Below are 16,048 nucleotides of genomic sequence, written 5' to 3' on the forward strand. Positions count from 1 at the left end.
TGACCCCATTTTGGAAACTAGACCCCCCATGGAACTTATCTAGATGTGTAGTGAGAACTTTGAATGCCCAAGTGCATCACAGAAGTTTATAATGCAGAGTCGTGAAAATAAAAAATATATATTTTTTAACAATAAAGATTTTTTAGCCCCCAAGTTTTTATTTTCACAAGGGTAACAAGCGAAATTGGACCCCAAAAGTTGTTGTCCAATTTGTCCTGAGTATGCTGGTACCCCATATGTGGGGGTAAACCACTGTTTGGGCGCATGGCAGAGCTCGGAAGGGAAGGAGTGCCATTTTGGAATGCAGACTTTGATAGAATTGTCTGCGGGCGTTATGTTGCCTTTGCAGACCCCTAATGTACCTAAACAGTAGAAACCCCCAACAAGTGACCCCATTTTGGAAAATAGACCCCCCAAGGAACTTATCTAGATATGTGGTGAGAACTTTGAATGCCCAAGTGCTTCACAGAAGTTTATAATGCAGAGTAGTGAAAATAAAAAATATTTTTTTTCCCACAAAAAAGATTTTTTTAGCCCCCAAATTTTTATTTTCACAAGGGTAACAAGAGAAATTGGACCCCAAAAGTTGTTGTCCAATTTGTCCTGAGTATGCTGGTACCCCATATGTGGGGGTAAACCACTGTTTGGGCGCACGGCAGAGCTCGGAAGGGAAGGAGCGCCATTTTGCAATGCAGACTTTGATAGAATTGTCTGCGGGCGTTATGTTGCGTTTGCAGACCCCTAATGTACCTAAACAGTAGAAACCCCCACAAGTGACCAAATTTTGGAAACTAGACCCCCTAAGGAACTTATCTAGATATGTGGTGAGAACTTTGAAAGCTCAAGTGCTTCACAGAAATTTATAATGCAGAGTAGTGAAAATAAAAAAATATATTTTTTTCCAACAAAAAAGATTTTTAGCCCCCAAGTTTTTATTTTCACAAGGGTAACAGGAGAAATTGGACCCCAAAAGTTGTTGTCCAATTTATCCCGAGTACGCTGATCCCCCATATGTGGGGGTAAACCACTGTTTGGGCGCACGGCAGAGCTCAGAAGGGAGGGAGTACCATTTGACTTTTTTAGCGCAAAATTGGCTGTCGTGTTTGGAGACCCCCTGATGTACCTAAACAGTGGAAACCCCCCAATTCTAACTCCAACCCTAACCCCAACACAGCCCTAACCCTAATCTCAACCCGATCCATAATCCTAATCACAACCCTAACGATAATCACAACCCTAACCCCAAAACAGCCCTAATCTCAACCCTAACCATAACCCTAATCAAAACCCTAAATCCAACACACCCCTAACCCTAATCCCAACCGACGCAAGTGTGAAAGAAGCCTTAGGCTACTTTCAGACATAGCGCATTTTTGAGCGCTATTTTGCGGGCGCTTTTCAAAAATGTGCAATGTCATTTTCGTCTGCCGGCAAAGTGAATGAGAAATTCACTTTGCCGTTCAGACACACCGCAAAAAAACGCGGCGCTTTTGTCTGCAAACACGCCGGCGTAAAAAGAATTGACATGTCAATTCTTTACGCAGCGGCGTGTCTGCGTATCCCCCTAGGGCCCCATATTACCTTCCACACACAGCGCCTTTGTCCTGGGTGTCGGCGTCTTTGTACGGAGGGGTTGACACCCAGGACCGGACGTGACGTCGGACAGGAAGAGGGAAGCCCCCGCCCCCCAGTGAAGCAGCATGGAGTCCTTCTGTGTGTGTGTGTGTGCGTGTGTGTGCGTGTGTGTGCGTGTGTGTGCGTGTGTGTGTCCCCATGCGACGCTAGTGCCACCATTGTGCTAAGTCGCCGTATGGGACTACTACTCCCATCCGGTATTAGGATGGGAGAGTTGTCCCTGTGTCCGGCGACTTAGCACAATTGTAAAGTTACACAAAACACCTACACACAATACACATACATGACACACAGTACATACAACATATAACACAGAGTATATACTCACCAACAGCACACTGGTAGGCGAAGCCTTCGATCCTCCAGGAAAAAATCCAAAAATAATAAACCAAATTCATACTCCCTGTCCGCAGAATCCATAAAACGAGTGTCCCACGCCGATCGGCTGCTCTCCGGCGATACACTGCCAGGAGCGAAGCTCCTAGCAGTGTATCGCGTACTGTTCCGGAGTTCAATGACTCCGGCGTCTCGGTTAACAGCAGTACAGCTGCGTTGAACTTTCCCACGCAGCACTGCCGTTAAGCGAGAGTACCGGGGTCAATGACCGCCGGTAAACTCGCTCGCGCATGCGCAGTGACACACCGACAGGAACTATGGCTCCTGTCAGTGTGTTGCTGCAGCCGTGGAGAGCAGACATATCTCTGGATGTGTCTGTTCTCCATGGAAAATCTTGATACGTGGCACTTAAATATGTGGCAATTAAATACGTGACACTTATACGTGATACGTGTCACTTAAATACGTGGCACTGAAATACGTGATACGTGGCACTTTGATACGTGGCACGTGTCTCTTAAATACGTGGCACGTGAAACTGAAAGATGTGGCACGTGGCACTTTGATACGTGGCACTTTGATACGTGGCACGTGGCACTGAAATATGTGGCACGTGGCACTTTGATACGTGGCACGTGGCACTTTGATACGTGGCACTTTGATACGTGGCACTGAAATGTGTGGCACGTGGCACTTTGATACGTGGCACGTGGCACTTAAATACGTGGCACGTGGCACTGAAATATGTGGCACGTGGCACTTTGATACGTGGCACGTGTCTCTTAAATACGTGGCACGTGGCACTGAAAGATGTGGCACGTGGCACTTTGATACGTGGCACGTGGCACTTTGATACGTGGCACTGAAATACGTGGCACGTGGCACTTTGATACGTGGCACGTGGCACTTTGATACGTGGCACGTGGCACTTTGATACGTGGCACGTGGCACTTTGATACGTGGCACGTGGCACTTTGATACGTGGCACTGAAATATGTGGCACGTGGCACTTTGATACGTGGCACGTGGCACTGAAATATGTGGGACACGTTGCACAAAAAAGTTACATGTAGTTTTTTTTGTGTCGACGGTCCGCCGAAGCACGACGCATCCGTCGCACGACGGATGCGACATGTGGCAATCCGTCGCAATGCGTCGCTAATGCAAGCCAATGGAGAAAAAACGCATCCTGCAAGCACTTTTGCAGGATGCGTTTTTTCTCCAACGACGCATTGCGACGGAAGCCAAAAAACGCTAGTGTGAAAGTAGCCTAACCCTAGCCCTAACCCTAACCCTAAATTTAGCCCCAACCCTAACCCTAACTCTAACCCTAACTCTAACTCTAACCCTAACCCTAACCCTAACCCTAATTTTAGCCCCAACTTGTCTTCTCCTGCCGGCCGGCAGATGGCAGCAGATGGCGGGCGCACTGCGCATGCGCCCGCCATGATGAAAAAGCCGGCCGGCAGGAGAAGACAGAAGAGGACCCAGGGACCCCGGGTGAGTATGATAGGGTCCCCGAATCCCCCTATTTCTCTGTCCTCTGATGTGCGATCACATCAGAGGACAGAGAAATAACTGATCGCTTTTTTTTTTTTTTTTTTTTTTGCGGTCGCCGGTAAACTGTTAATTACCGGCGATCGCAAAGCAGGGGTCGGTGCAAATCGACCCCGATCATGTTCTTTGGGGTCTCGGCTACCCCCGGCAGCCGAGACCCCAAAGAACATCCGGGTGCCGGGCGGCGGGCGTACTGCGCGTGCGCCCGCCATTTTTTCCCGGAAAAAAGATGGCGGCGCCCATGGGGAGACACGAGGAGCACCGGGGGAGGTAGGTAAGTATTGGGGGGCTATTGGGGGCCATCGGGGACCACATTTCTCTGTCCTCCGATGTGCGATCACATCGGAGGACAGAGAAATTAAACGGCAAATCGCGTTTTTTTTTTTTTTTGTTGCGACCGCCGGTAAACGGTTAATTACCGGCGATCGCAACTCGGGGGTCGGTAAAAACCCCCCGAATCATGTTCTCTGGGGTCTCGGCTACCCTCGGCAACCGAGACCCCAGAGAAAATCCGACTCTGGGGGGCGCTATTCACTTTTTCCACAGCGCCGTTAATTAACGGCGCTGTGGTTTAAGTACCCTTAGCGGCCGCCGTTAAAAGGCGTATCGGCGGTCGTTAAGGGGTTAAAGGAACACTAACAATAGAAGATGTAAAAAATAAATAAATAAAATGCAAGCAATGACTTCAATATCTTCCAACTGAAAAATATCTTTAAAGGAAAAAAATATATACATTTTTTAACCCCTTCATGACCTTGCCGTTTTTTTGCAATTCTGACCAGTGTCCCTTTATGAGGTAATAACTCAGGAACGCTTTAACGGATCCTAGCGATTCTGAGATTGTTTTTTCGTGACATATTGGGCTTCATGTTAGTGGTAAATTTAGGTCGATAATTTCTGAGTTTATTTGTGAAAAAAATGGAAATTTGGCAAAAATTTTGAAAATTTCGCAATTTTCACATTTTGAATTTTTATTCTGTTAAACTAGAGAGTTATGTGACACAAAATAGTTAATAAATAACATTTCCCACATGTCTACTTTACATCAGCACAATTTTGGAAACAAATTTTTTTTTTGCTAGGAAGTTATAAGGGTTAAAATTTGACCAGTGATTTCTCATTTTTACAACAAAATTTACAAAACCATTTTTTTTAGGGACCACCTCACATTTGAAGTCAGTTTGAGGGTTCTATATGGCTGAAAATACCCCAAAGTGACACCATTCTAAAAACTGCACCCCTCAAGGTGCTCAAAACCACATTCAAGAAGTTTATTAACCCTTCAGGTGTTTCACAGCAGCAGAAGCAACATGGAAGTAAAAAATGAACATTTAACTTTTTAGTCACAAAAATGATCTTTTAGCGAAAATTTTTTTATTTTCCCAAGGGTAAAAGGAGAAACTGGACCACGAACGTTGTTGTCCAATTTGTTCTGAGTACGCTGATACCTCATATGTGGGGGTAAACCACTGTTTGGGCGCACGGCAGGGCTCGGAAGGGAAGGAGCGCCATTTGACTTTTTCAATGAAAAATTATCTCCATCGCTAGCAGACACCATGTCACGTTTGGAGAGCCCCTGTGTGCCTAAACATTGGAGCTCCCCCACAAGTGACCCCATTTTGGAAACTAGACCCCCCAAGGAACTTATCTAGAAGCATAGTGAGCACTTTAAACTCTCAGGTGCTTCACAAATTGATCCGTAAAAATGAAAAAGTACTTTTTTTTCCACACAAAATTTCTTTTAGCCTCAATTTTTTCATTTTCACATGGGCAACAGGATAAAATGGATCCTAAAATTTGTTGGGCAATTTCTCCTGAGTACGCTGATACCTCATATGTGGGGGTAAACCACCGTTTGGGTGCACGGCAAGGCTCGGAAGGGGAGGCGTGCCATTTGACTTTTTGAATGGAAAATTAGCTCCAATTATTAGCGGACACCATGTCGCGTTTGGAGAGCCCCTGTGTGCCTAAACATTGGAGCTCCCCTACAAGTGACCCCATTTTGGAAACTAGACCCCCCAAGGAACTTATCTAGATGCATAGTGAGCACTTATAACCCCCAGGTGCTTTACAGAAGTTTATAACGCAGAGCCGTGAAAATAAAAAATAATTTTTCTTTCCTCAAAAATGATTTTTAGCCCAGAATTTTTTATTTTCCCAAGGGTAATAGGAGTAATTGGACCCCAAATGTTGTTGTCCAGTTTGTCCTGAGTACGATGATACCCCATATGTGGGGGTAAACCACTGTTTGGGCGCACCGCAGGGCTCGGAAGGGAAGGCACGCCATTTGGCTTTTTGAATGGAAAATTAGCTCCAATCATTAGCGGACCCCATGTCGCGTTTGGAGAGCCCCTGTGTGCCTAAACATTGGAGCTCCCGCACAAGTGACCCCATTTTGGAAACTAGACCTCCGAAGGAACTAATCTATATGTGTGGTGAGCACTTTGAACCCCCAAGTGCTTCACAGAAGTTTATAACGCAGAGCCATGAAAATAAAAAATAATTTTTCTTTTCTCAAAAATGATTTTTTAGCCCACATTTTTTTATTTTCCCAAGGGTAACAGGAGAAATTGGACCCCAAAAGTTGTTGTCCAGTTTCTCCTGAGTACGCTGATACCCCATATGTGGGGGTAAACCACTGTTTGGGCACACGACAGGGCTCGGAAGGGAAGTAGTGACATTTGAAATGCAGACTTTGATGGAATGGTCTGCGGGCGTCACATTGCATTTGCAGAGCCCCTGATGTGCCTAAACAGTAGAAACACCCCACAAGTGACCCCATTTTGGAAACTAGACCCCCGAAGGAACTTATCTAGATGTGTGGTGAGCACGTTCAACCCCCAAGTGCTTCACAGAAGTTTATAACGCAGAGCCGTGAAAATAAAAAATAATTGTTCTTTCCTCAAAAATTATGTTTTAGCAAGTAATTTTTTATTTTTGCAAGGGTATCAGGAGAAATTGGACCCCGAAAGTTGTTGCCCAGTTTGTCCTGAGTATGCTGGTACCCCAAATGTGGGGGTAAACCACTGTTTGGGCGCACGTCGGGGCTTGGAAGGGAGGGAGCACCATTTGACTTTTTGAACGCAAGATTGGCTGGAATCAATGGTGGCGCCATGTTGCGTTTGGAGACCCCTGATGTGCCTAAACAGTGGAAACCCCTCAATTCTAACTTCAACACTAACACCAACACACCCCTAATCCTAATCCCAACTGTAGCCATAACCCTAATCACAACCCTAACCCCAACACACCCCTAACCACAACCCTAACCCCAACACACCCGTAACCCTAATTCCAATCCTAATCCTAACCCTAACCCCAACCCTAACCACAACTGTAACCCCAACACACTCCTAACCCTATCCGTAACCCTAACCACAAGCCTAATCTTAACCCCATTTCTAACCCTAGCCCTAATTCCAACCCTAACTCTAATTCCAACCCTATGTGCCCACGTTGCGGATTTGTGTGAGATTTTTCCGCACGATTTTTGAAAAATCTGCAGGTAAAAGGCACTGCGTTTTACCTGCGGATTTACAGCAGATTTCCAGTGTTTTTTTTGTGCGGATTTCACCTGCGGATTCCTATTGAGGAACAGGTGTAAAACGCTGCGGAATCTGCACAAAGAATTGACATGCTGCGGAAAATACAACGCAGCGTTTCTGCACGGAATTTTCCGCACCATGGGCACAGCGGATTTGGTTTTCCATAGGTGTACATGGTACTGTAAACCTGATGTAAAACTGCTACGAATTCGCAGCGGCCAATCCGCTGCGGATCCGCGGCCAATCCGCTGCGGATCCGAGGCCAATCCGCTGCGGATCCGCAGCCAAATCCGCACTGTGTGCACATGCCATAACCCTAACCCTACCCCTAACCCTACCCGTAACCCTAACCCTACCCCTAGTTCTAACCCTAGTTCTAACCCTAACCCTAGTGGAAAAAGAAAAAAAAATATTTTCTTTATTTTATTATTGTCCCTACCTATGGGGGTGATAAAGGGGGGGGTTTATTTATTATTTTTTTTATTTTGATCGCTGTGATAGAACCTACCACAGCGATCAAAATGTACTTGTAACGAATCTGCCAGCCGGCAGATTCGGCGGACGCACTGAGCATGCGCCCGCCATCTTGGAAGATGGCGGCGCCCAGGGAGAAGACGGACCGACTTCGGGAGGCTCGGTAAGTATGAGGGGGTGGTGGGGGGGTGGATCGGAGCACAGGGGGGGGGGGGATCGGAGGACGGGGGGAGCGGACAGGAGCACGGGGGAGCTTACAGGGGGACGGAGGGGGGTACCGGACAGAACGGAGGACTGGGGAGGAGATCGGGGGCGGTGGGGGGGGGGGGCAGAACATGATTTCCAGCCATGGCAGATGCTATTGCAGCATCGGCCATGGCTGGATTGCAATATTTCACCATTTTCATAGGTGAAATATTGCAAATTGCTCTGATTGGCTGTTGCACTTTCAACAGCCAATCAGAGCGATCGTAGCCACGTGGGGGCAAAGCCACCCCCCCTAGGCTGAAGTACAACTCCCCCTCTCCCTGCAGATCGGGTAAAATAGGAGTTAACCCTTTCACCCGATCTGCAGGGATGCGATCATTCCATGACGCCACATAGGCGTCATGGGTCGGGAAGGGGTTAGTCCAAAGAAATCTGCCTCCTTTGGGGATTGTCTTACAATGTTTTGGTTTTTTAACCCCTTAGTGACAGAGCCAATTTGGTACTTAATGACCAGGTCAATTTTTACAATTCTGACCACTGTCACTTTATGAGGTTATAACTCTGGAACGCTTCAACGGATCCTGCTGATTCTGAGACTGTTTTTTCGTGACATATTGTACTTCATGTTAGTGGTAACATTTCTTCGATATTACTTGCGATTATTTATGAAAAAAACAGAAATATGGCAAAAAATTTTAAAATTTTGCAATTTTCAAACTTTGTATTTTTATGCCCTTAAATCAGAGAGAAAAAAAATAGTTAATAAATAACATTTCCCACATGCCTTCTTTACATCAGCACAATTTTGGAAACAATTTTTTTTTTGTTAGGAAGTTATAAGGGTTAAAAGTTGACCAGCAATTTCTCATTTTTACAACACCATTTTTTTTTTTTTAGGGACCACATCACATTTGAAGTCATTTTGAGGGGTCTATATGATAGCACCTCAGAGCTTGGAAGAGAAGGAGCGCCGTTTGACTTTGTCAATGCAGAATTGGCTGGAATTTAGATCGGATGCCATGTCACGTTTAGAGAGCCCCTGATGTGCCTAAACAGCTGGAAACCCCCCACAAGTGACACCATTTTGGAAACAAGACCCCTTAAGGAATTTATCTAGATGTGTGGTGAGCACTTTGAGCCCCCAAGTGCTTCACAGAAGTTTATAAAGTAGAGCCGTGAAAATAAAAAAAATCTCATTTGTTTACACAAAAATGATCTTTTCGCCCACAAATTCTTATTTTCACAAGGGTAACAGGAGAAATTAGACCACAAAAGTTGTTGTGCAATTTCTCCTGAGTATGTTGATACCCCATATGTGGGGGTAAACCACTGTCTGGGCGCACCACAGAGCTTGGAAGAGAAGGAGTGCAGTTTTACTTTTTCAATGTAGAATTGGCTGGAATTGAGATCGGACACCATGTCGCGTTTGGAGAGCCCCTGATGTGCCTAAACAGTAGAAACCCCCCACAAGTGACCCCATTTTGGAAACTAGAGCCCCCAAGGAACTTATCTAGATGTGTGGTGAGCACTTTAAACCCCCAAGTGCTTCACAGAAATTTATAAAGTAGAGCCGTGAAAATAAAAAATCCATTTTTTTTCCCCTCAAAAATGATTTTTTAGCCTGCAATTTTTTATTTTCTCAAGGGTAACAGGAGAAATTGGACCGCAAAATTTATTGTGCAATTTATTCTGAGTACACTGATACCCCATGTGTGGGGTGGGACCACTGTTTGGGTGCACGGCAGAGCTCGGAAGGGAAGGAACGCCATTTTGGAATGCAGACTTTGATAGAATGGTCTGTGGGCATTATGTTGCGTTTGCAGAGACCCTGATGTACCTAAACAGTAGAAACCCCCCACAAGTGACCCCATTTTGGAAACTAGAGCCCCCAAGGAACTTATCTAGATGTGTGGTGAGAACTTTGAATGCCCAAGTGCTTCACAGACGTTTATAATGCAGAGTTGTGAAAATAAAAAAAAACATTTTTTTCCCACAAAAAAGATTTTTTAGCCCCCAAGTTTTTATTTTTACAAGGGTAACAGGAGAAATTGGACCCCAAAAGTTGTTGTCCAATTTATCCCGAGTACGCTGATGCACCATATGTGGGGGTAAACCACTGTTTGGGTGCACGGCAGAGCTCGGAAGGGAGGGAGCACCATTTGACTTTGAGCGCAAAATTGGCTGTGGCGTTTACAGACCCCCTGATGTACCTAAACAGTGGAAACCCCCCAAATCTAACTCCAACCCTAACCCCAACACACCCCTAAGGCTTCTTTCACACTTCAGTTGTTTGGCGTCAGTCAGCTCCGACATAGTGACGGATCGACGGATCCGTCACAATTGTTGAGAAAACTGTTCTAACGGATCCGTTTTTTTGACGGATCCGTTACTTGGGGGTTGTCTGGGAAAAGTATCTACTTTTTGGAGCATGCGCAATTGAAAAAGCGGATTGGGGCAAAGGATCCGCCGAAATGACGGTAACGACGGATCCGTCGCCCATTCTATGGAATGACGGACGCGACAAAAAAAACGTTACAATGGCCGTCAATGTCTAGATGACATATAGGGAAACACCGTGTGCACTGCTATTATCTGGTGCAGAGACTAGGTACCCAAATCCTTCAGTAGACAGTAAAAGAAGTCTCGCACTCAACTTAAATATAGGTATTTTTGCAGATTTATTGGTACTGAAGTAGCACTGGAGAAACGTTTCAGCCTTAATTCGGCTTTCATCAGTCACGTGCTGTGTCTTTAGAAGTGTATGGACAATACTTGGGACGCAGATCATACGTGTTGCAGCAGGTAGCCGCCTTGTGGAAGCGTACGGTGATTTATGAATAGAGATCTGAGAAAGCTCAGATGGACTTGTCCAAGATAGGACAGTGGATACCGCGTCTGTGAGGATCGCATCTTTCCACAGCGGCTCCCCTCCAGCTAACGGATTCTATATCAGGCCGCCCTTGGAGGATATTACCTCCTATCTTGGACAAGTCCATCTGAGCTTTCTCAGATCTCTATTCATAAATCACCGTACGCTTCCACAAGGCGGCTACCTGCTGCAACACGTATGATCTGCGTCCCAAGTATTGTCCATACACTTCTAAAGACACAGCACGTGACTGATGAAAGCCGAATTAAGGCTGAAACGTTTCTCCAGTGCTACTTCAGTACCAATAAATCTGCAAAAATACCTATATTTAAGTTGAGTGCGAGACTTCTTTTAATGTCTAGATGACGTCCGCCAAATCTCGACGGATCCGTCGCATGGCGGATGGAACGGACGACCATCCGCCACAATCCGTCGCTAATGCATGTCTATGGAAAAATAGCGGATCCGCCAAAAAAAAAAATGGCGGATCCGCTATTTGACGAAAATGGCGGTTTCAGACTGACGCCAAAAGACTGAAGTGTGAAAGAGGCCTAACCCTAATGCCAACCCGATCCATAATCCTAATCACAACCCTAAGGATAATCACAACCCTAACCCCAAAACAACCATAACCCTAAATCCAACACACCCCTAATCCTAATCTCAACCCTAACCTCAAACCTAACCCTAATCCCAATACACCCCTAATCCCAACCCTAACCTTAACCCTAATCCCAAACCTAACCCTAATCCCAAACGTAACCCGAATGCCAACCCTAATCCAAACCCTAATCCCAACTCTAACCCTAACTTTAGCCGCAACCCTAGTCCTAACTTCAGCCCCAACCCTAACCCTAAATTTAGCCCCAGCCCTAACCCTAAATTTAGACCCCAACCCTAACACTAAATTTAGCCCCATCTCCTCTAGCTGCCGGCCGGCAGATCATGGCGGGCGCACTGCGCATGCGCCCGCCATTTTCTTACCGAAGGAAGAAGCCGGCGGCCAGAAGAGGACACAGGAGGACCCAGGGACACCGGTAAGTATGATAGGGTCCCCGAATCCCCCCATTTCTCTGTCCTCTGATGTGCGATCACATCAGAGGACAGAGAATTACACATAGCTTTTTTGTTTTTTTGTGGCCGCCGGTAAACAGTTAATTACCGGTGATCGCAAAACAGGGGTCGGTAAAAACCGACCCCAATCATGTTCTTTGGAGTCTCGGCTACCCCCGGCAGCCGAGACCCCAAAGATCTCCCGGGTGCCGGCCGGCGCACTGCGCATGCGCCTGCCATTTTTTTGCCGGAAGAAGATGGCGGCGCCCATCGGGAGCCACGAGGAGCACCGGGGGAGACAGGTGAGTATCGGGGGGCCATCGGGGACCCCATTTCTCTGTCCTCTGATGAGCGATCACATCGGAGGACAGAGAAATTAAATGGGAAATCGCGTTTGGTTTTTTTTGCGACCGCCGGTAAACGGATAATTACCGGCGATCGCAACTCGGGGGTCAGTAAAAAACCCCCGAATAATGTTTTCTGGGGTCTCGGCTACCCCCGGTAACCGAGACCCCAGAGAAAATCCGACTCTGGGGGGGGCGCTATTCACTTTTTCCACGCGCTGTGGTTTAAGTACCCTTAGCGGCCGCCTTTAAAAGGCGTATTGGCGGTCGTTAAGGGGTTAATAAGGCCAATGTTTCACTGTTTCTTTGCCCTTAGCCCAGTAAATATGTAGAACTTTTCCCCATATATACTCTATAGTTCCCAGGTCTTTTGGACCGTACCTGATAGGCAAGCATCTGAATACTGTATAGGAGAGTGCAGCACATTGTGCTTTTCTATAGATAGCAACCGCACAAAGGAAAAAAAGGAAAGTCTACCGTGCAGTATCCATTTTTTTAATGTATTTATTTTTAAACAATGGGTCTTTATGATGTTTGGCTGCCTATACTTAGCTAGCCATATACTAGTGACCATAAACACTGTGTCCCCAGCCTAAGGTATAAAGCTTGTATTGTGAAATCTGGTGACTAGTGTTGAGCGATACCGTCCGATACTTGAAAGTATCGGTATCGGAAAGTATCGGCCGATACCGGCAAAATATCGGATCCAATCCGATACCGATACCCGATACCAATACAAGTCAATGGGACTCAGGTATCGGACGGTATTCCTGATGGTTCCCAGGGTCTGAAGGAGAGGAAACTCTCCTTCAGGCCCTGGGAACCATATAAATGTGTAAAATAAAGAATTAAAATAAAAAATATCGCTATACTCACCGGTCCGACGCAGCCGGGACCTCGGCGATTGTAAGCGGCAGCGTTGTTTCTTTAAAATTCGCGCTTTTACTTGCTTACGTGAATTCCCGGCTTCTGATTGGTCAGGGCGGCCATGTTGCCGGGACTCGGACCAATCACAGCAAGCCGTGACGAAATTACGTCACGGCTTGCTGTGATTGGTCCGCGTCCCGGCAATATGGCGCCGTGACCAATCACAAGCCGTGACGTCACGGGAGGCTGGACACGCGCGCTTTTCAAAATAAGCGCGTGTCCAGCCTCCCGTGACGTCACGGCTTGTGATTGGTTAATGGCGGCCATGTTCCTGGGACGCGGACCAATCACAGCAAGCCGTGACGTAATTTCGTCACGGCTTGCTGTGATTGGTCCGCATCCCGGCAATATGGCGCCGTGACCAATCACAAGCCGTGACGTCACGGGAGGCTGGACACGCGCGCTTTTCAAAATAAGCGCGTGTCCAGCCTCCCGTGACGTCACGGCTTGTGATTGGTTAATGGCGGCCATGTTCCTGGGACGCGGACCAATCACAGCAAGCCGTGACGTAATTTCGTCACGGCTTGCTGTGATTGGTCCGCATCCCGGCAATATGGCGCCGTGACCAATCACAAGCCGTGACGTCACGGGAGGCTGGACACGCGCGCTTTTCAAAATAAGCGCGTGTCCAGCCTCCCGTGACGTCACGGCTTGTGATTGGTTAATGGCGGCCATGTTGCCGGGACGCGGACCAATCACAGCAAGCCGTGACGTAATTTCGTCACGGCTTGCTGTGATTGGTCCGAGTCCCGGCAACATGGCCGCCCTGACCAATCAGAAGCCGGGAATTCACGTAAGCAAGTAAAAGCGCGAATTTTAAAGAAACAACGCTGCCGCTTACAATCGCCGAGGTCCCGGCTGCGTCGGACAGGTGAGTATAGCGATTTTTTTTATTTTAATTCTTTCTTTTACACCTTTTTACATTAATGTTGTTTCGATACCGATATCCGATATTACAAAAATATCGGATCTCGGTATCGGAAATTCCGATACAGCAAGTATCGGCCGATACCCGATACTTGCAGCATCGGAATGCTCAACACTACTGGTGACAGATCTGTTTTATGTTTACAAAGTGTTACATGTATGCCGCTGCTGTCATCCCAGTGCGGTTTATATAAAAGAGTTTTGGATTTCATCCTCACTTTTACAAGGGATCACCCACAAACTGGCTTAGCAAACATTTCAAGTTTGGCATTATTCTTCTACAATTACAGCAAGAGTTTTCAATACCGACCTGTCTGAAGAAAGCGTCTGCACAGTTTCTTGGTTTCCTCTTCTGCAAGGATCTGTGAAGCATCTAATATAGAGAATAATTCCAAAGAGTAAGAATGGTCTACAAATAACAGCATTATTAAAAAAAAAATGCACTATTTAGTTGCAAGAAATAGAAAGTGAACCCTTTGAAATTAACTATGGTGGGGAATATAAATATTTGATACACTGCCGATTTTGCAAGTCCTTCCCCTACAAAGCATGGAGAGGTCTGTAATTTAATCATAGGTACAATACAACTGTGAGGGAAAAAATTATATATATATATATATATCACCCCAAAAACCAAACTTCACATGAGGCAAAAAGGTGAGAAAAAACAACTTTATTCAATAACAATCATTAAAATCAGTCAACATCTGAATGGCCTCCTAAAGCACAAGAACACGTGGGACAACCAGCGGACACTCTATGTATACAAAAATAATAATGCAAACAATAATGCATAAATAGTTACCAATGACAACAGTGGTCATGTGTAAATGAACAATTGATACAAAAAATAGCACAACAGAGATATACAAAAGGTAATGGTATAGTTACCAGGGAAGAGCGCTGCTGATGCCCACCAACACCCGACGCGCGTTTCGCACTGAAATGCTTCGTCTGGGGGGTGGTTAGGCACTGGCCAGTGACAGTATTTATATGTAGATGGACCAATGGAAAAATGCTAGCCATAAAATTAGTAACGTGAAACTCCTGTGCTCGCATGCGCATAATGACCAAAGTGATAGTAATATCGCACAATACACTTACAAATGTAAGGCAGAACACCTGTTCTGTACACTTACATTACACCTTACATTTGTAAGTGTATTGTGCGATATTACTATCACTTTGGTCATTATGCGCATGCGAGCACAGGAGTTTCACGTTACTAATTTTATGGCTAGCATTTTTCCATTGGTCCATCTACATATAAATACTGTCACTGGCCAGTGCCTAACCACCCCCCAGACGAAGCATTTCAGTGCGAAACGCGCGTCGGGTGTTGGTGGGCATCAGCAGCGCTCTTCCCTGGTAACTATACCATTACCTTTTGTATATCTCTGTTGTGCTATTTTTTGTATCAATTGTTCATTTACACATGACCACTGTTGTCATTGGTAACTATTTATGCATTATTGTTTGCATTATTATTTTTGTATACATAGAGTGTCCGCTGGTTGTCCCACGTGTTCTTGTGCTTTAGGAGGCCATTCAGATGTTGACTGATTTTAATGATTGTTATTGAATAAAGTTGTTTTTTCTCACCTTTTTGCCTCATGTGAAGTTTGGTTTTTGGTGTGATACTATTAGTTGCTTCATGGCCATATGAAGTGGGTATTTATAGGTGTTGTGTATATATAATTATATATATATATATATATAGCATCGTGATTTACTCGCTAATCCCGCCCCCTGCACAGTAGCTCCGCCCCCACACAATCCCGCCCCCCACATAATCCCACCCCCCCACCACACAATCCCGCCCCCCCACCACATTACCACACATAATCCCGCCCCCCACCACATTACCACACATAATCCCGCCCCCCCACCACACATAATCCCGCCCCCCCACCACACATAATCCCACCCCCCCACCACATATAATCCCACCCCCCCACCACTGCACATAATCCCGCCCCCCACATTACCACATAATCCCGCCCCCCACCCCACATAATCCCGCCCCCCACATTACCACATAATCCCGCCCCCCCACCCCATCACCACACATAATCCCGCCCCCCACATCACCACACATAATCCCGCCCCCCACATCACCACACATAATCCCGCCCACCACATCACCACACATAATCCCCGCCACATTACTGCAC

At 46.2% G+C, this 16,048-nt stretch overlaps 1 protein-coding gene across 1 annotated transcript in view; it reads right to left on the reverse strand.

Moving 5' to 3' along the window:
• Nucleotides 1–16,048, reverse strand: part of ZMAT5 (zinc finger matrin-type 5) — an 84,260-nt gene that overhangs the window by 32,941 nt on the left and 35,271 nt on the right. Inside the window, exon 2 of the mRNA XM_077297001.1 lies at nt 14,185–14,247. Within this exon, the coding sequence (XP_077153116.1) occupies nt 14,185–14,247 (63 nt within the window). The remainder of the gene's footprint in view (nt 1–14,184; nt 14,248–16,048) is intronic.

The sequence above is a fragment of the Ranitomeya variabilis genome, chromosome 1 (genome assembly GCF_051348905.1).
Source record: "Ranitomeya variabilis isolate aRanVar5 chromosome 1, aRanVar5.hap1, whole genome shotgun sequence".
In the NCBI taxonomy this organism is placed as follows: domain Eukaryota; kingdom Metazoa; phylum Chordata; class Amphibia; order Anura; family Dendrobatidae; genus Ranitomeya; species Ranitomeya variabilis.